Source organism: Trachurus trachurus (genome assembly GCF_905171665.1).
Source record: "Trachurus trachurus genome assembly, chromosome: 24".
NCBI lineage: Eukaryota > Metazoa > Chordata > Actinopteri > Carangiformes > Carangidae > Trachurus > Trachurus trachurus.
The window spans coordinates 6,990,420-7,011,842 of record NC_139910.1 but is presented as its reverse complement, the minus strand read 5'-3'; the positions used below and the strand labels follow the sequence as shown (position 1 = coordinate 7,011,842).

The 21,423-nt window shown below is 42.0% G+C and overlaps 1 protein-coding gene across 2 annotated transcripts in view; it reads left to right on the top strand.

Moving 5' to 3' along the window:
* man1a1 (mannosidase, alpha, class 1A, member 1) overlaps positions 1-21,423 on the top strand; it is a 170,348-nt gene that overhangs the window by 135,608 nt on the left and 13,317 nt on the right. For both annotated transcript variants that reach the window (XM_084001324.1, XM_084001325.1), the window contains exons 6-9: positions 7,675-7,798; positions 8,153-8,246; positions 17,949-18,064; positions 21,049-21,268. In XM_084001324.1, coding sequence (XP_083857450.1) covers positions 7,675-7,798; positions 8,153-8,246; positions 17,949-18,064; positions 21,049-21,268 — 554 coding nt within the window. The remainder of the gene's footprint in view (positions 1-7,674; positions 7,799-8,152; positions 8,247-17,948; positions 18,065-21,048; positions 21,269-21,423) is intronic.

Below are 21,423 nucleotides of genomic sequence, written 5' to 3'. Positions count from 1 at the left end.
CTGGGTCACTCTCTATCTCGCTGCGTACCCATTGGTCAAACACTGCACCTCCCTCCTCCATCCACAACTTTGGATCAGTGGGAAACACTGCTCCGTCCTAAAAGTAATGAGATTATTCCAGTTATTGTCATTATTTGTTGATATTTCATTGAAATTCAAAGTTAAACGCTGAGGACAGGAGTGTATAAATTCTTCTGACTGACTTTTAACTCGTAAAACAAAGAGCTGGTTGCACCTTTAATGGCTCTGGAGGACTAACTGGAACAACATGACCGCTGCAGACACACACTCAGGGTATTGGTAGTAACACAATCTCAATGGCCCGAGGCGCTTTTCAACAACAAAGAGAAGTCTGGCGTTGAGGCTATCCAAAGATTTCTTTCTCTCTTTCTTTCTTTTTCTTTCTTTCTTTCTTCCACACGTAGAAAAGCACACAGTCATTCCCCGTACAGCAGTAACCTACGGCGGTGGAAGGCTGCCGTGATTTAAGGCCTCTAATTAAGTTACTAACTGTGAATCTGTCGCAATTCACATTTTCTCTGACTGTGCCCGCAGGAGAAGTGCGATAGATTTTCAAACAGAGAGAGCGGAAGAGATATTGAAAGGAGAAAGAAACTCGGAGGGAAAGCGAGGTCACGGCTCGGATGGATGGATGGATGGAGGGAAGGACAGCGAAAGGGTTGGGAACAAAATAAAAAAAGATAGAAAGAAAGAAAGAAAGAAAGAAAGGCTTCACCCAACCACAGAGCCCAAATGAATTTGAGGAGTGCTTTCTAGCATAATGCTGAAGGGGCATGAGAGGGCACATCCTGGTGTGACATGCTAATTTATGGAGATGTAATGCCCTTTTTTTTCTTTTGCCAAAATCCTGCTTTGGTACCACAGAATTAGAATCGGCGTAGTAGTTGGCTCTGCAGAATGGACTGGAGGGCATAAAAACCCAGTAACCTCCTATTCATCATTTCACAGCTGGCCTCGGATCAGCTAAAGGTGCGAGAGGTTGAATAATAATAAACGGGTATAGGACACTCACTCACTCACCTGAAAGGACGAGCAGGAAAACGTCCGTCCAATGTAAACAACCGATCCCTAAACACCCCGTTTGTTTTTCTGGGCCGAGGCTTTGTTGCACAGAAGCCCCCGAGACTTCAGGGGTTTTGTTTCAGGGCAGTACCGCGAGGAGCACAAGATATATGAAGAAGAAGAAGAAGTTGAAATGCTGAGTCATGCAGTAATGACAGGAAATGTTCACTTCCCAGAGAATACATTAGCCTGGATGCCCTCTGCTCTTCCTTCTCCTCCCTCTCTCTCTCTAACCATGCTGCATGTATAGTAGAGTTTGATCTCACTTGAACTTTCAGCTTGTTTCAGCTTGATTACTGAACAGTTGTAGAGACTGGAAGTTCAGACCTGAAATTGTTCTCTCTCATAGTTTTTTTTATTTATTTTTTTATGATAACTGAAACCTGGCAAAGACGTAAGGACACCGTTCCTGTCAATGAAACCACCTCGCCCTAAATGATCCTGTTTGAGTCTGCCAAGACAAACAAGGAGGAGCCGGGAGTTGGCTGTACTTTAGATACAATATAGTATAATCAATGCTTTTTACTTTTTTCTTTCTTAGTTTTTTATTTCTTAGACTTAAAGCAGAAGTAAGCGATCCGGTCGTTTTGGCTAATGCTGCGTTCGAGGCAGGCTTTTGAAACCGTAAATTACAGCTTCAAGTCACAACTTACGATTTTGTAGCGTTCCAGGCAACCCACTCGTGTTTTTCCGACCTGTTTTACCTGTGAAAGTCACTATAACGGCCACTCGTAACTTCCGACCCGTGAACTCGTACCAGATCGAACTGGTACGACTTCACAGGTCGGAAAAACACGAGTTACGAGTTTCCTTGAACGCACCATAACAGTCCTCGTCCCTACGTCACCGCATTCACGGCGTCCCTTGGCTGCACACACAGCCCTGCATGCCGTTCTCTCCTCATTGGATAAAAACTGTAGGATACGATAAATGTTTTCTCCTCGGCTCAGAGCAGAGCAGAGTGACTGACAGACCCGTGTTTCGGTCCAAACACTCTATGTAAGTGATTGCTGTCGGAAGATATAACTATTTAAGACTTATATTAACACAAATATATCACTTACTTCTGCTTTAAAGGGGAACTATGAAAGTCCGGTCACTTCTCCTCTGTTTTGCTAACCCTCCTCCCATCATGTGCATTTGTTTTTAACAAAACTGATGAGAAATCAATCAATAGAGCAGTAGATAACGTTATTTCTCATATACGGTGTTACCATATGTATATTTGTGTAGTCTTATCTGTTATAAACAAAGGATTACGGGTTTGTGCTCGGGTTGTGTCGTGGTGCTGCAGAGACGAGAGCTGGGTCACCGGGTTGGAGGCTCTGATCTTACAAGGTTGGTTTTCAGCCAAGAGACGCTAGGTGTTAGGTGGAAGGCAGAGAGCCTCCATTCTCCCTGGAACTAGTTACAAGTCATTGATTTAACCATTACAATTACTCTGAAGCTGTTTAATTAAGGTGGAAATGTAGCTTAATTAAGGTAAAAATGTAGCATAGTTCCTCTTTAAAGCTTATAGAAATGTCTCTTTTTGAGGGTTTCCTGTCCCGTTGAGCTTAACAACTTTACTGCACTCAGTCGTCCTCCTTCACGCTGAAAGTTATGAAACAGGATGTGATCCAAAGCTCTGTGCAAATTAATTTTAAAAAAAAATCCATGTGCACAGGCTCCTGTTAGCCAAACAAACTGCATCATATCACTATAGCATCAGAGGTGGGTGACGCCGGCTGATCTCTTGATCTATAATCAACGTTCAGTTATCAGCGCTGATACATCGGGAGTATAAGCCCCGACCGTAATCTCTTAACTGTAACATTTAATTAAAATGTCCTGTCCAGTTTTTGCAAGGAGAATGACTAAGTGTGCTGGTGTTTGGTATATAAAGAGTCGCTCATCAGCAGAGCACTTATTTCAAAGGACGGCGTTGATGATGGAAGAGTCAGAAGCACCACTGTGCCTCCTGCCAGGCAGCTCGATTCAAACAAACTCAGACTTTTATATCCAGTCACTTCTTAATATGAATCTTCATGCCCCCTCGCTGTTTTGGAAATGAAGCCAACTGAGATCACAAGAAAACAGATAACAGTAGAAATCCAGCAGCAGCAGCAGCGTCGTACAGTAGATATCAGTAGATAATTCCTGCAGACTGGGATGAAAGCCAGTCGAGGCGTGTGTGTGTGTGTGTTGGGATACGTTCAAACATCCGTCACTTATTATTATTTTATTTCTTTTCTTTCTTTTTTTTTTACAGTGCTGCAGCACGGTCCATAATGCAGGAGGAGGTCATAAACTAAACCATGTCTTTTATAGCTCAGAGCTTTGTAATAAGTCTCATTACATCCCATGTGAGAGCAGGCGATGTGGAGCGTGCTGGTTGTTACTGTAACGGTGCCGTGGTGGAAACGGGGCCAGGGGGACGGACGTCTGACTGCAGCACACACTCAAAAAAACACAACACTGGCTGTGACTCGTGCTCGGATTTACCGCCAGTTTCCAGTCCGATCCCAGTACGGGAAGCGACTGGAACAACATTGAGTTTCCATCTAACAGACTCACGTAGCAGACACACACCTCGGCTCTCTCCTCCACTAACGCTTCATTCACTGGGAGGTGTTAATGCTCCGTCCGCTCTGACACCACTGATTGTTGTTTTGTTCTTTTGTGTGCGTTTGTTTTCCTCGCCAGCTTCTGCCAGGTGTCAGACTAACACAGTTGCAGGACAGTCGTGGTTCATATCACTTTTAACGAAGCCGATCTACTTTAATTATAAGATAAATTGAAGTGTAATTTGTGATAATTTGCATTGTGTTGTCTTCATGCACAAAGTCAGTGAACGCATCGTTCTTTACCCATAATTCTCACAATAACGGTGCTGTAAACCAGTAAGTAAAGTGGATGTATTGCTTTCTTAGATGTGTAGCCTGTGCATTGTGTGGTTGGACAGTTTCTGAGTGGTTTACAAAGAGCAATGTTCACAGTTCTGTATTATCACCCATCTAGACGTCTCTGATGATCAGGGACAGGACTGTTTACTGTCTCAGCGTCTCTGAGGTTTTTATTTCTGTCTGCCTTTTACTCAGTTTAATTTATGACTCTTTATTCAAGGTTTTTTGCATTGAGATGTAAATTGAAGTGTCATTTTTATTCGTCTGTTTGTTGTTTTATTGTGAATATTGGATTTGAAGCCCAGGATGACGGGTCCAATATTTGATATTTAACTCTCCTCACTTTGCTGAATAGAATTTGAATTTCAAATTAAAAGTCACAGCTTTGCTACAAATAATGAATATGCACTTTGCAGTCAGCGAGCCGACTCAGTGGTGTCAGGTATACAAGAGCAGCAAAGGATCCCAATACTTTGCATGGTGATATTGTATCAATATATGGATACCAAGTATGGATCTTAACAGACTAAGATGTTTATCTTATCAGATAAAACTGATGTCAAAGCTTTCATTTGGAAATGAAAAAAGTGAATAAACTGCAATATATGGCAGCATATTGCAATATGATATATAATTGATATTGCATGGAGAAATCGGGACTGATCTATCGTGTCTCAGGCCCCTGGTGCTAATGTTAGCCTCGGATAGAAGTATGGATATTTTTAAATATTGCATAATGTTGCAGTAAAGATAATCTCTTTGTCTTATTCTGTCAACATAGTCTAAAGGGATATTTCAACATTTTGGCAAATTGCCCCATTGCCATAATCCCTATAGTCATAGCAGTAGGTTTGTTACCTTTTTTTTGTCGGTGCAAGCTATTTTTAGAACGGTGGAGCAGAGCTGTGAGCTGCTCAGAGCTACGCTACGGAGGCTAATGGGATTTCTTGGTTTCCCTCATCAAACTCATCAAATACACAATCCAACAACTCCAAAACGCTCTGGTGGACAAGTTGTGACCTGCACATTCACCACGCTATGAGATAATAACAGAACGTTACCAGACAGAGTTGTTTTAGAGGTAAATGCAGAGACTGCTTGCCGGAAAACTGTCCCCGATGGGAACGTGCATTAGTTGTTTTGCATGAATTTACCATGAATTGTGTATTTGATGAGTTTAATGAGGGAAACCAAGAAATCCCATTAGCCTCCGTAGCGTAGCTCTGAGCAGCTCGCCGCTCTGCTCCGCTATTCTAAAAATAGCTTGCACCGACAATTAAAGGTAACAAACCTACTGCTATGACTATAGGGATCATGGCAATGGGCCAATTTGCCAAAATGTTTAACTATCCCTTCAATAACTTAAGTAGTTGTTGCATTCAAACGAGCAGAGAGCCCTTGGTTTTTTAAACCTCTTTATTTATCATCAGGCTCCAGTGCAACATCTCAAACATCTCAAACATCTCAGACAGTCTCGAACTCTTCCTGAAACTTCCAGACATGCCGGTCAGATTGATAATATCCCCCTTGTCCGTCTGTCAGTCTGTCTGTCTGCAGTGTTACACTTTCTACCTGCTCTCTGTTGGTTTTGTGTGTGTGTTTGTTTGACGCTGCAGCTTCCTCCTGCTGCCCGTTTGTTTTTGTTCTCCTTAACAGGGATTTACTGTTTCTCACCGCGGGCAGAGCATGGGGCTTCGGAGGGGGAACTGAGGTGGACGGGGCCGAGTTGAAAGGTGTCTGTTTGGCCGACCCCTCCACACGCCTCCTCTCCTCCTCTCCTCCTCCTCCTGCTGCCAGGAGAGAGAGGATTTATCATTCATCACAGGGTTTATAAAGGGATTGGAATGGATGGATAGACAGATCAGGGCCTGGCTCACCTTTAGGGAGCTGCAGATGAGGAAAGCGCCGCCGGAGCAAATTTATATTTGGGATTTTGGGAAGTTGATAATACATCATGACATTTAAACATTTGTTCGGGTCCAGTTTTCTGTTTAATGTGCGTCGGGCTGCGGCAAAACAAACACACACAGCTCTCTCAGTTTAATCAGCGGTTCTGCAGCGGTGGGATGTTTCCTCAGCGGCTCGGCTCTCTGACCTGCGATCAGGCCGCCCGACGCCGCCGCCGTGGTCCAGCCTGTGTTTGGTTGACTTGATTAAATCCACGGTGTAATGGGAAACAAATTATGGCTTGTGCAGCATGATGAGTTGAACTGAGCGGGGGGAGGGAGGGGGGTAATTAGTATGTTCATCCACCTCTTTGAAGAAATGTGTGTTTATATGTGTGTGTGTTAGTGTGTGTTAGTGTGTGGCACTTCTCCCGATTCACACTCCTTCTCCTCCCCCTTTTCTCATTTGTTGGATGTCTCCCCTGCTTCTGCTTCCTCTCCGTGTGTGTGTGTGTGTGTGTGTGTGTGTGTAGTGTGCGACCACGTGTCCTGTGTGGTTATTGTAGTGCAGACGTCCCGCTGTGTGTCTCACAGTGTAGTGAATTGTTAATATGTATTCATGAGTAGTTACTCGAGGCGTCGCCCACCAGAGTCATCAGTCCTCGGCCTGGAAGTAATCTGTCAGCTGCTCTAATGATCCACACACACACACACACACTCACACCCTGGTGCTAAGTCTTCTGTCCTTGTCAAGCAGCATGCCATGGTTTCACATATGGCCGGGGAGTCGATGCCAACAACAGCACTGTCACTACAAGCAGCGTCTGGTCTGGTCCGGTCTGGTCTTGGTGCATCTAGTTTGGTCTGGTCTAGTTTAGTTTAGTTTAGTTTGGTCTGGTCTGGTCTGGTCCGGTCAAGTTTGGTCCGGTCCGGTCCAGTCCGGTCCGGTCTGGTTTGGTTTGGTTTGGTTTAGTTTAGTTTAGTTTGGTTTAGTTTGGTCTGGTCCGGTCCGGTCCAGTCCGGTCCGGTCTGGTTTGGTTTGGTTTAGTTTAGTTTAGTTTAGTTTGGTTTAGTTTGGTCTGGTCCGGTCAAGTTTGGTCCGGTCCGGTCCGGTCTGGTTTAGTTTAGTTTAGTTTAGTTTAGTCTGGTCTGGTCTGGTCTGGTCTGGTCCGGTCCGGTCCGGTCCGGTTTAGTTTAGTTTGGTTTGGTCTGGTCTGGTCTGGTCCGGTCCGGTTTAGTTTAGTTTAGTTTAGTCTGGTCTGGTCTGGTTTGGTTTGGTTTGGTTTGGTTTGGTTTGGTCTGGTCCGGTCTGGTTTGGTTTGGTTTGGTTTGGTTTAGTTTGGTCTGGTCCGGTCCGGTCCGGTCCGGTCTGGTCTTGGCGCGCCTGGTCTGGTCTGGTCCGGTTCTGACTCGCTGACAGATACAACGAGGATGAGATGAGCTGCCAAACTCAGACGTGTGAGAAAGATTTAAAAACATGTTAATGGATGTGGATCTGACAGATGGAATGTGAAGTTAACAACAATAATAATAATAATAATAATAATAATAATAATAATAATAATAATAATAATAATAATAATAATAATAATAATAATGATAATATTCATGTGAAGTTCAGTTTCATTTTTTTTCAGTTTAGTTTGTTGACAGGCGTCCACTCCCAAGTGAAAAACTTGTTAAGATGCCACAGAGTTCACTGAAATGTTTGTATGTTCCACACCTTCTTCTTTTTCTTCTTCTGTTTCATTAGCATATAATAAACCTGTGTCTCCTCCTCTTCCTCTCCTCCTCTTCCTCTCCTCTTCCTCTCCGTGCAGTGGGATCGGGAGGAACTGGCCGTGGGCGTCGGGCGGCAGCAGCATCCTGGCCGAGTACGGCACCCTGCACCTGGAGTTCATGCACCTCAGCCAACTCTCTGGAAACCCCGATTTCGCTCAGAAGGTAAAAAAAAAAAAAACCAAAAAACCCCTGAGTGTGAAGAGGCTGGAGAGTTGTAGCTTTTTCACACTCTCAGGCTGCGTTCACACACGATTTCCACTCACACGGTCACACTTTTGAAGTGTCTGGACGGACACGGAGTGGGGTGGATGGGGGGATTTAGAGAAACGAGAGCCTGAAATCAAAAATTAGTCAGCAGTGACTCCGCACTCTGCTTCTTCTTTACCTTATTTTACCCACTTACTCAAACTGTTTTCTGTCTTTTTGTGTGTGTGTGTGTGTGTGTGTGTGTGTGTGTGTGTGTTTTGCATTGAGACTGACCTGTTGCATGTGTCTCCTTCTTCTTTTAATTAATAGGTGATGAACATCAGGAAAGTGCTGAACCGCCTGGACAAACCTCAGGGGCTGTACCCCAACTACCTGAACCCCAACAGCGGCCAGTGGGGCCAACGTAAGTTCACTGGCCTCCTCTTTCCTCCTGCATGTGTAGATTATAAATATTACATATAATCACAGTGCTGGAGTGGAGACATCGCCCTTTAGCTGCAGATGACGTGTTCCAGCTCATCTACATATTTAGATGTTAATTCAGCAGGGAAACACTGACGTACATCTACACAACACCATCAGAAACCATCAGTCAAATCAACACAAACACACAAACATGTACATTAAAGCCCCAGTGTGTAACTTATTTGGCTTTTTATTAGCAGAAATCAAATATGTCTTTCATAAATACATACTTCACTGAAGTTGAATCACAGCCGCATACAAATGAAAGCTTTCTCGTACCTTAGAATGAGTTGTTACAAGTCGTTACAAATGTACATAAGTGGGCGGCGCACTGAACCGAGGCGGCCATGTTGCATCGCCATTTTTTACGTTCAGTGGCAGCGTGACCGTAGGTAACCACGGAAACTCACCGGAGTTGTCGGCTGTTAAAACTGTCACCACTGTGTAGTGTGAGGAAGGACGGAGGCACTGGTGTTGCATTCAGGTGCAGTCAGGCAGACGGCCGCCGGCAAACCAACCGGATGTCATTTTACTCCACAAGAGAAAGACGGTAAAACGTGGGTCAGGTAAACAATACGACATCACCATGACAACATATAGTCACGCCTGTATTGTTTACACTTGTTTGTATAGACGCTTGTTTATCCTGTTACATGCAACATCTGTTGTCTGTCTGACGTCTGCCCGATTTCACGTGAATGCAACATCAAGAATACGTTCTGATATGCAACCGCACCGCTAGATGGGGGCAATTCCTACGTATTATACCTTTAAGAAAAAACAGTGAGAGAGTTTGAGCCTCCAGTCGACCTGAGGGTTTCCCCCTGCACCTGTCCCCCCCCCCCAGGGAGCCGACGGTGACTCAGCTCTGCCACAGAGGCAGATTCCTCCTCTTAACACAATGCAGCGTCCATATTAATCAGCAGCAAAGTGATTCAGAGTAAACATTTCTTATCACGTCCCTCAGGGCTCACTCATTTTCTGGCTTGTTTATTCTCATAAATGCAGAATATTATGGAACATTAATAAAGTCAAAACCTTTTTATTTTTTTTGCTTCATTCACATATTTGAAGGTGGATTTTCTTTTTCTTTTATTTCTTTTTTACAGAAATGACAGCTTAGGTTTCGTACTTTTCTCCACCGCTGATGAAGTGGACTTGGGAGTTAACAGATGGTAATTTCGTGCCCAAACACAGTGTAATTAAGACGAAAATAACAGGCTGGGAAAGAGCCGGGGGGTTAATAGTAACCTGGACTTTGAGTCTGATATCGGAAACATTAATAAAATTTGCATTTATCACTCGGAGAGTGTCACCGAGGTCAGACCTGTTCGCTCCCAAGACGACATGCAAATTACAGCTTGTCGGGATCACTGCAGTGAACTCTGAGCTGCTCTGTCACACAAAGCTCCTCTACACCTGTAATTTGTCCTGATGGCAACGCAGCAGAGTGCAACGTATCAGTCCCACGTCCTTCATCACCACACCGTCTCCTGCTCACATACACAGCTCTGAAAGGCATTCATTAGTTTTTTTGAATTGTCCACGAAGCTGCCGCCAATTATTGGACATTAATTACTTATTTAAGAGCTCCTAACTACAACCTGCGGAATCAATGAGTTGATCAGGAACTATGAATGAATAATGAGGAAAGTGTGTGAACACAAATAAAACTGTGGGTCGAACAAAACCAGTCAGTTTGAATTTGAAATATATCTTACACCTTGTATACTAAAAGTTTATTGGTTAATTTAGAAAATTATCAGCAAATTAAGTGGGAATGAAGTTGCAGCTCAAACAATTTGGCAACTTTTAGTTTCAAACCATTTTGAATTTTAAATATTTCATTGACAAAAATGGTTTAAATGTATTGTTTAAGATTTAGCAGTTATCTAATACTGAAGTTTATGTGGTTTATTGTTGGCTGACAGCCAATAGTTGTTCCTGGGCAGGCATATAAAGAACAATTAAGACACTAACAATAACATGACAATACATTATAAAACCACATGTTAGAGCCACAGATACAATACAACAAATTCAAAAACAGAAATAGCAATCTAACATACAGTAGATAACAACAATATATTGGACTATTGCACATAGGCTACTGCACTTTACTGCAATTATTGTTGTGTGATGTTTTTTTTTTTTTTTTTTTTTTTATTACTCTTGTTTTATTCTGTTTTTCTCTTTTATCCTGTTGTTATTTGTTGCTGCTGCTGCACAAATGTAAATTTCCCCACTGTGGGACAAATAAAGGAATCTTAACTTAACTTAACTTTTATATTAAATATGAATTACAGCTATTCAGCAACAAATTGTCATAACGTGAATAGTCTTCTGACATAATCTAAAACACCAATCTAAAACACCAATGAATAGATCAGACCTAATCTATAACAAATGATATCATATTTATATCCTATAATGTCATTCAAGTTTTTGTAATTTTATCACAGCTGTTTTATTTTTCTTCCATCCTTATGTTGAATAGCAGATTGAATTGCACAAATGTGCCGTATAGATCAGTGGTTCCCAACCTTTTTCTTAAGGGACCCATATTTTTACCATTGAAAATAAGGAACATCATAACTTCTTTTACATGAAATACTTTATTATATTTCAGTAATTTAATAACAGCATTGAACAAACAATCAGGATAACCTGTGTATGATTACAACATATTTCTTCAGAACTTGTACTTTTAAAAACATAATTGTGTTTTTAAAAGTACAAGTTCTGAAGAATATGTTGTAATTTTACACAGGTTTTTTTCTCATTGTTCCATGCTGTTTTTCAAATTCATTGTGACTGATATTGCCCTGCTGTATATTATGTATTTAATGTTTTAAAACTGTTGATATTCAATCATCTATTGATATAGGCCTATAATTTATTTGTTTATCTATTTAAATACACTAATAAATGTTTAATGTGGCCCTTGAATTTAGTTGATTTTGTCACATATATGAATTAAATGCTTAGCCTACTCATTTATTTAACATTTTAATTACATTAAAATTATTAAACCCCTTAAAATCAAGAGGGCTTCGCGACCCCCCCTGGATCTTTGGCGCCCCCCAGGTTGGGAACCACTGGTATAGATTAAAGAGCTCTTATTGTGAAGGTCTCAAATAATCAAACTGTTTATGGTAAATGTATATAGAGAGTTATGAGTCCCCTCTGCTCTCTCCTCCTCATCCCTCCTTCCATTTGAACCTTGTTGACTCTTTACGTCGCTCTAACCCTCCATTAATCCGCGTCGCTCTCAAGTATTGTCATACTTTTTTTTTCTTCTTTTTTTTCAACGCGCCGTCCGTACAGTACGTACGTGGCTGTGTGTTCGTGACTCCGATGTTTCTGACAGGTTGCAGTAACAAGGTGTAATTTTGAATCCATTATCAAACTCTTCAAACTGTGCAGCTGAACAGGTAATGATGATAATGATAGTGAGGCTCCGGGGGAGAGAGGGGAGAGATTGTACTGTAGGTGTTCAGCAAAAGAGAGAATAACATATTGTATGGGGTGAAATTACTGCCAAAACCCCACAAACCCGCAAAGCATGTTTTACTCACGCCCAACAATTCACAAACAAACTCAGTGTGTTTTGCAAATACAAAACATCATTCACAAACTAATGCATTTTGTTTCACAAATAAGAAATGCACCTATCGAATAAATACACCATGCTTCAGAAACAAAAAACATATTTCTTCAAGTAAAAGGAAAAAAATCCTTCAAGTATAAAAACACAATTCTACAACTACAACTACAATTCTACAACTACAAACACAATTTTACAACTACAACTACAATTCTACAACTACAAACACAATTCTACAACTACAACTACAATTCTGCAACTACAACTACAATTCTACAACTATGGAACTGTCACGTGACTTTTGGCAGTAATATTCCACCCTCCGCGCTGATCCACACACTTGCACTCACAGCCAGACCTGTAATTCGCACTCCACAACAACAGGTGGTGCTGCTGAGTCAATAGGCCTATGTCACGGCACAGCTCATAGCCCGAAGTGCAGTGTACCTGCTCAACCCAAACAGATGACAGATCTCCCAAAAGTGGGGTCCAGACGATGTGGTGCCACTTGAAAACGAACAATAAATAGTTATAATAATTGTTATGAACTAATTTAGGTAGAGTGTGGCGTTTTGTTCATGCAGTTTGTAAACACCGGCAACTTTATGTTGTAACAGACATGAGAGCCGTTGTGGTGGGCTGGGCTCCTGCTAGCACTAGCACTAGCACTAGCCTCAGGCAGAGCGATAGATATAACATCTTGTAACAATTGTTATATCTATCGCTCTGGCCTCAGCCTCCTCGCACTAGTCCTCACAGTTGAATAAGGTGTGAAACTGACTGCTGATTAATCTGATTCTCCCCCAGCTGCTCCAGGGAAAGCAGCTAAGCAGCTGGGTGTAGCACTGGGTTTTAGCCTCTTCCACCCACTTTGGAGCCGGGGTAGGCCTACTACTACACCGGCGTCCGGCGAGAGGAGGCTGCCTTAGTTTATTCCGTAACCAGGGTGACTATCGGAGGTGGGTGTACACTGCTCGGCGATTTTGGATCGTTAAAAATCCCTGGTAGTCACCCTGGTTATATCCACCACTTCCTGGAGAATGACGCTCCATTCCACCGTTAGCCTGCTGTATTGTTGATAGCATAGACTGGTTGATAGACATTGGCCGTGATGACTTTATTTATAATCATCACGTAATTTTAATGAGAACAATACGGACGAGGTTTTAGCTTTACTCTGATGTTAATTAAGTCTATAAAACGAATTGTTGACCAAACATTTTAGATTAGCTGGGCTAACCGTTAGCTGTTAGCCGTTAGCAATGTCAATAAACAATAACTCAATAAACGGCCCATGAAAAAAATATTATTTTCCAGCGGATATCCTAGTTCCAACATGACTGAGCTAACTGGAGTAGTTTCATGTCGTGTCTGACAACGGGAGGGTTTTGACAGCTGACGTCCTGATGTTAGTTTGCTGCTGCTGTCAACTTAGCTGTCAGCAGCAGCAAAGCTAACAACTATGACAACCATGACTAATTACAAAAACGTGCACACAGAATACACAGAAATAGTAATGTTTGTTCAATAATTAGTTTTATAAACTTAACAAACATCAGATTTAGTCACAACGGTTTTGGCAGCCCAGAGCCCCCACATTTGGTGCCTACACCAAGCTGGTAGCTAACGCTACCAGCTAGCCGCTAATGCTACCAGTTAGCCGCTCACTACAATGCTACTAAAACCGTGGTGTGACGCAATGGATCAAGTGGTGGATATATAATAAACTAAGGCAGCCTCCCCTCGCTGGACGCCGGCGTTGTTGTGGTGTACCGGGCTCCAAAGTGGGTGGAAGAGGCTAAAACCCAGTGCTACACCCAGCTGCTTTCCCTGGAGCAGCTGGGGGAGAATCGTACTTCGGGCTATGAGCTGTGCCGTGACATAGGCCTATTGACTCAGCAGCACCACCTGTTGTTGTGGAGTGCGAATTACAGGTCTGGCTGTGAGTGCAAGTGTGTGGATCAGCGCGGAGGGTGGAATATTACTGCCAAAAGTCACGTGACAGTTCCATAGTTGTAGAATTGTAGTTGTAGTTGCAGAATTGTAGTTGTAGTTGTAGAATTGTAGTTGTAGTTGCAGAATTGTAGTTGTAGTTGTAAAATTGTGTTTGTAGTTGTAGAATTGTAGTTGTAGTTGTAGAATTGTGTTTTTATACTTGAAGGATTTTTTTCCTTTTACTTGAAGAAATATGTTTTTTGTTTCTGAAGCATGGTGTATTTATTCGATAGGTGCATTTCTTATTTGTGAAACAAAATGCATTAGTTTGTGAATGATGTTTTGTATTTGCAAAACACACTGAGTTTGTTTGTGAATTGTTGGGCGTGAGTAAAACATGCTTTGCGGGTTTGTGGGGTTTTGGCAGTAATTTCACCCCATAATATTGAGTTACAGAAAAGGCGTGTGTGTGTGTTTGGGGGTGTATGATGTATAATAGAAAAGTGATGTAAGGTGCAGTTTGGCAGAGGGCACAGGCAGTTAAAGTCTCTCCTAATACCAGTTGTCAGGTTGTTGGAGAAAACTGTCATCGGAGTAGATGTAATGAAAATGACACTGACACGTAGCAAAGAGAGTGGGGCTGATATCAGAATCCGTTTTCCAGCTCCTTTTCTTCCAGCTGCTGCTCACAGACAGATTTCAGACCAACAGCTGGACCTCAGAGCAAACTCTCACTGACGCAGCTCCCGTTTCAAAGCAGTGGTTTCTGCCAGCTACATGAGAACAACGACGGCTACAGTGCAGGAGAGAATTTGGCTGCTGCTGTCATGGAAACCACCAGATATCTTATCTTTTATTTATTCATGGTGGTTTTACAGGAAGGAAACAGGTACAGTAGATAAACATGTAAATCACATATAAAGAGCACAGTAGATCAATGATATCAGCTGTACGAATAGGAAAATGTAAATTCAAGGCTACAATCTCCATGGTATTTTCACTGCTGCCATTGAGGCAAATCTATTGGTTCTTGTTAAGCTAACCCACCAGAGTCCAGTTTTACACAACTTCAGAAGGCACCTGAAGTACTCCTTAAAGGGATAGTTCACCCAAAATTCAAATTTCACTCATTATCTACTCACCCTCATGTCGACTAAGGGCTGGGAGAAGTTTCAGAGTCCTCCGTGCCTTCTCTGAGTTACATCAGGGCTCCGTGCAGCACTGCATGTCCATATGACGGTTGCGAACGGAGCTCAATTTTCATCGTCCAAAAAGACACACCGAAAAACATCCAAATACCTCCATAGTGCTCGTCTGTAATGTCCCTCTTGTATTGAAGCCTCAACATGAGAAATTGTTCCGAAAAGTCTATATTTTAAGCTTGTTTGTAGCGGAAGCTCCCAGCACTGCTCTTCCTGGTCCGTCCAAATCTCGCACGATTTGCATTAACAGAGATTTGCGCCAGTGTCGATGCGAATCGGAACAATTTCTCATGTCGGGGCTTCAATACAAGAGGGACATTACAGACAAGCACTATGGAGGTATTTGGATGTTTTTTGGTGTGTCTTTTTGGACGATGAAAATTGAGCTCCGTTCGCAACCGTCATATGGACATACAGTGCTGCACGGAGCCCCGATGTAACTCAGAGAAGGCACGGAGGACTCTGAAACTTCTCCCAGCCCTTAGTCGACATGAGGGTGAGTAGATACTGAGTGAAATTTGAATTTTGGGTGAACTGTACCTTTAAACCAGGACTGATTATGCTGAGCCAATGTAGCCATCTCTTAGTATTAGCTTCATATTTAACGGACAGAAACAACAGTATTATCTCATGGTGCTCAATCTAACTAAAGTTACATGTGTGTATTTACCACAGTGGCTGACTTTTACACTTCCCAACTCCAATTCGTTACCTGTTTACATGTTCTATTAGAAGTGACTCTCAGCTACACAGGTAAACAGCATGAAATAGATTATTAAGCAGATTATTCGATTTAGTTCCACATATGAAGGAGGCCTGAATCCGACCTGACAACATCCAATTCAAATTCAATCTCACTCCACTCTGACCAGAAAGGCCCAAGTAAACAACAACATGCGTGGGAGTGACTGTGCTGTTGCTGTGTTTTCATATTCTTGAGCAGTGAAAATCAGACCAAAACTGGATTAAAACCTGACTTCTGCCTGATACGAGGCTCTGTTGTGCATACAGAAATAGTGCAGCAGCATCGAGTCCTTTTCTAATTTACTGTTGTGAGTCTGAGAACTCGCAGGTTCAAACCACCTGAGTAGGCGCATTGCTAACTTTCCTTGCAGTTTGACACAACATGATCCAATTGACGTAAACGTGGCGTTCAGAATGATTGGAGGGTTTTTTTTACAGTGTTGTTCGTTCCTTTTTTCATTTTTGCGAAAAAGCATTTAATTGGTGTGTAATCGGAGTGTGAAGAGGAGTTCAAGCAATTCAGTAAAAAATGCTCCAACTCTACCTTTAAGTTGACTTCCCTCCCCCTCTCCCTCCCCCTTCTGCTTCCAGCTACTGAGCATCTCAGATTTGAAATGAATGAAACTTAATTATTTTTCATGCTTAATTATTCCCGCACCATTTTTTTTTTTTTATCTTGTAAGAGTATTGTGTTTGTTCAGGCCGGGCACTGTTCTACATAAAACCAGGGCATGATTTACAGAAGGAAAAAAAAAGTGGCATTAAATTAGAAATCCTTTGATCTATTTTTAATTTTATATATATAATGGTTGATATGCTTGTGTCTGCTCTGTGTGTTTGATGCTCGTCCTTTAGCTGCAGGGCCATCGGCGTGTGTGAGATGGTTAAACATGGACCTGCTTCTCTTTTTATTATCTGATGCATTGAAATATTGAATAAAAAAAAGCGCATCCACAGCTCTAACTGTTGGCATTTATCTGACACTCTTAACCAGAGCCCAGTACCTGTGTGTTTTCATCCAAGTGTTTTATGCAAATCGTGACATATTCAATTTGCAATGCTGAATAGAAACAGCAAGTTTCAACAAAAGAAGAGGAAGGAAAAAAGACAAAAAATCCTCGCTCACTAAAAAAAAAAAAAACACTTTTATGCTCGTCTTAGTCAGAGAGAGAGAGAGAGGGAGCGATTTTTTTTCTTTTCTTTTTTTTTCATTTCATCCAGAGAGAAATTATGCAATAGTGATGGGAATGCATTTGTTGAATAAATTATGACCTTGGGATGTTTGCAGCCTAATGTTGTCTGAAAAATATCTCCAGCTTCGTCCTCCTCTGCAGCAGCAGCAGCAGCAGCACTCACCCCCACTCCTTCACATACACTTAATACCAGAACCTGCTCATGTTGGGCTCCTCTTTTCTTTTTCTTTTTTTCGTCTTTTTAGGAGGGGTGTGATGTTATAATCAAACAGCTGTTGCGTTACCATGTGTGAGTCACAGTTCTCCGTCTTCTCTCTGCTGCTAATTATGTATCAAAAAAACCACATTTGTCGTCGTTTTCCTCGACTTTAACGAGGTGTTGTGTGTTTGAGGCCGATCACTGACGCTCTATTTTAAGCTTCCTGTCGCTGGTGGACGGCGACAGCACACACAGGTTCTTCTTTATCGGCTCTGTGAAACTCCAGCCCATCATCACCGTCATCGCCGCCACCACCCACCGCCGCCGTCGGGCCTCCTTTTCTTTTGGCGTCAAGATGATTGCGTGTGACATTTAATCTCTGCACTCCACAAACAAGGCCGGACTCTGTTAATGACACTTGCATATGGATGAGCCATCACTGACAATCAACAGGGCAAATACAAGAGGACAGATCTGGCTGGCTGGCTGGACGCACACACATACACATCTACACACACATAAACACACATCTACACACACACACATGCAAGGATATAGCAATAATATATCACAAGCTGTAGGTATTTTTGTTGCCATGTGAGGATGATCTATGGATGGTTCAACAATGATGGCAGTTGTAATCTGAAGCTGCAGACATGTAGGAGGCGTGTGCATGTGCATGTGTGTGTGGGTGCACAAGTGTGTATGTGTGTGTGTCTGTGTGCGTGTGTTGTAATCTTTGTTTATCTGTGTGCTGCAGATCACGTGTCGGTCGGAGGAATGGGCGACAGTTTCTATGAGTACCTGCTGAAGGCCTGGCTGATGTCTGACAAGAGTGATGAGGAAGGAAAGAAGATGTACTACGACGCCCTGCAGGTAACACACACACACACACACACACACACACACACACACACACACACACACACAGAGACACACACACAGCAGACAGTGGTTGAGGTGACTTTGACTCTTGGCTGTTGGGGTTTATATAAGTACATTTAATCCATCGACAACAAAACATAATAAGAATAAAATAATAAGAATAAAAATTTCCAACATAAAATCTCAAATCCTGACGAAAAGAAGCAGAAAGAAGAGTCGTCTCACACGATGTTCGTCTCTTTAACAAGACAATAATTAACAAAAAGCAAATAAATCAGTGAAATTCAAATGAAAATAGCTGCAGGCCGACACACCGCTCCCATCAGATCCCAGGTTACAGTTTGTTTTATACTCACAAAATGATTTACTTGTCATAACAAAACAGAACAAAACTTCATTTATTTCCATTTGCTGCAAAGAAAAGTGTCATTTTTATACATATACTATATACTTATATGTTAATGAAAATAAAGCTTTAGATTCCACATCTCCACTGTGCCAACTCTAGGTTAATCCCCTCTGTGTTTATTATTCATCAATCTTTTTCATCTTGGCGGAGAAGAAAGTTTAAGTTTGGAGTTTCATGAAGAGTTAGCAGGACGTTTGGCCAACCCAGCGCCTGCAGCTCTAATGTGAATAGAAAACTTAAAGCATCTATTTATATTTATATTTATATATACTGTATATTGAATATTTTTCCATGCTTGTGAGTGCAGTGAAAACTTTAAGTGCTGAAATGGTGATCAGCCATATCCAATTTTAAAAGTTTGCCACATACCAGTGGAGCGAGATATTATTTGTTAGATGCTACTGAGTTTAGAAGTTGTATTATTGCTCTGTAGGTTATTTTTCATAAACTTTCACTACATTAGCGACTGTATCGGCTCTAAAACTGTGACATCAGGCTTTTGAACGCTGTTTTAAAAAATTTTATTGTGAGAATGAAAACTTTTAATGCCGACTATATAAAGGTTTTAATAGCTTCTCGTTTAGCTCGTTTGCTGCGGCCGTTGCTGTGACTGCGCTACCCTGAGCAGAAATCATAATTTTCTCACCTATCATGCAGGTCCTTAAATGCACCATCTGTGAAAGTTGTAAAACCAACCCCACTCCACTCCACTCCTGTCTCGACTGCGACATCACACACACCGCTGAGCTCTGTGGGTTGTAATTTCCAATCTGTTGCACCTCTCGGTCCAGCAACCGGCGATGATGTCACTCTGTTATGTTTTTGTTTTTTCCCCCAATTTTTAATATGTGAAAACTTAAACACTCACCTGGGCAATAAAAAAATAAAATAAAATAGTGCATCTGTGGGAGCTCCTGCAGCTTTGACCTCCAGTTTGAACTCATGGTCATTGAATGGATGGAGGGTTTTGAACTTAGTGTTTACAGATGGATTTTCCCAGCTGGATTTTTCATCCCTGTTTGCCTCCTTTCAGTCATAATAAACGACTGCTGGAGACCGGACAACAAACGTGAGGTCATCCTCAGATATGAAGGAGTGGTCTGCTCTCTCTTTTGTGTTTATTTATTTCTCCCTGCGGGGGGATGCTGCAGGAATCCAACCACACCCGTAACCTTGAATGTCGACATGCGATTTAACAAGAGAAATCATTGAAATAACCACTTTATATATGTTTTATGGATCGACTTAGACTATAACATGGTGATTTGTGACCGTTTTAATCCAAAATGTATGGTATTTACTGGGGGGTTTTTAATCCTCGGAGACCGGTGGTGAGTTTGAGCAGATGGGAGGAGGCAGGAGCGACACACACATTTGTGTAGGAGCGACATGGGAGCAGCTGAACGTAGTAACACAAACACAAACACAACAGGCCTCCTAAAGAGAAGATATAGAGACCCTCACACTCCAGCAGACAAAACTGTCAGCCGAGACCGCCGTGACTGCAAATGTGTTTCTGTAACACGCCAGGGAGCAAAAAATATAATACATGCAGCCTGAAATACAGAATTAAACTCGCAGGGGTACTTTACCCATAATCCCTCTGGATCTTCAAGGATGATGTATTTGTCAGAGAGAGAGAGAGAGAGGGAGAGAGGGAGGAGGGGAGAGGAGGGGAGAACAGGGTGAACGTGTGAGTGAGTCACAGTGGGGAAATGAAACGATAACACCGTCGTCCTTCCTGGTTCTGTCAAATCTGGGCCGAGTTAAAGGGTCAGCACACTCAAAATAGATAAATATAGTATATGAAAACTGAGGCTGTTGGAGTTTTAGTGCGATGATGACGATGATGATGAACGCTTTAATTCCTTTTAAAGCGTAATTCTTTCATCTCTGCCTTTGATCCACAGCTTCAAGCAGGTGGAGTCACAAGTTAAAACAATTGGACGAGGCCGTTGTGTCTTTATTTATTATTATTTTGTGTCTAATACAATGAAACCTCTGAGGGTTTTCTGCCCAATATAAGTCACTGTTTTTGGTTCATGTATAAGAAAGTTACATTTACATAAGGCAGCATATTTTCTATTAGTAAACACTTGAAAGTATAAGCCTTTATTTGAACAAATTAAAAATATTTAAATCCATTGACAGCCTTGATGAAAACCTGTGGTCACTCTCACTTTGAAAACATAACATACCCATCCAGATTCATCACTTCTAATGTCATATAGACCTGTGATGATCATGTTATTATGATCTATATTTTTCTAACAAAGTTTGAGATTCATGTGCAGACGATCTGGTTTATTGAACTGTGTTCATTTATAAGTATTTTTCATAAGAAATGTCTTAAAAACATCATTATTCTGGACTGTGCTTCATAAACCAAGAGCCATTAAGTCTGATTAACACGTTATATAAAATAATTTCTATAAAATGAGAAGCAGGTACAGTTGTAGTTCCTTCATAGACTGAGGAGGATTATTAAAAATGAAATGAAACAGTTTTCTCACCCCGCCACGCCCTTCTAACCCCCCGTCCTGTCTCTCCTCTTTGTTCCTCCCAGGCCATAGAGACCAACCTGATCAGGAAGTCGAGCGGCGGGCTGACCTACATAGCCGAGTGGAAGGGGGGGCTGCTGGAGCACAAGATGGGTCACCTGACCTGTTTCGCAGGTGGCATGATCGCCCTGGGAGCCGACGGGGCGCCCGGCGACAAGACGGGCCACCAGATGGAGCAGGCCGCCGAGATCGCCCGGACCTGTCACGAGTCCTACGCCAGGACGGGTAAACACACACACACACACACACAAATACACACTAATACACAAACAGCTTGATTTAGCTATTTTATATTGTATTAAGTATTTTCACGACTCAACTGCAGCTGAAAGTTTGGTTTTAATTTTCAATTTGTTTCTGAGTTATTAAAACTTTTTCAT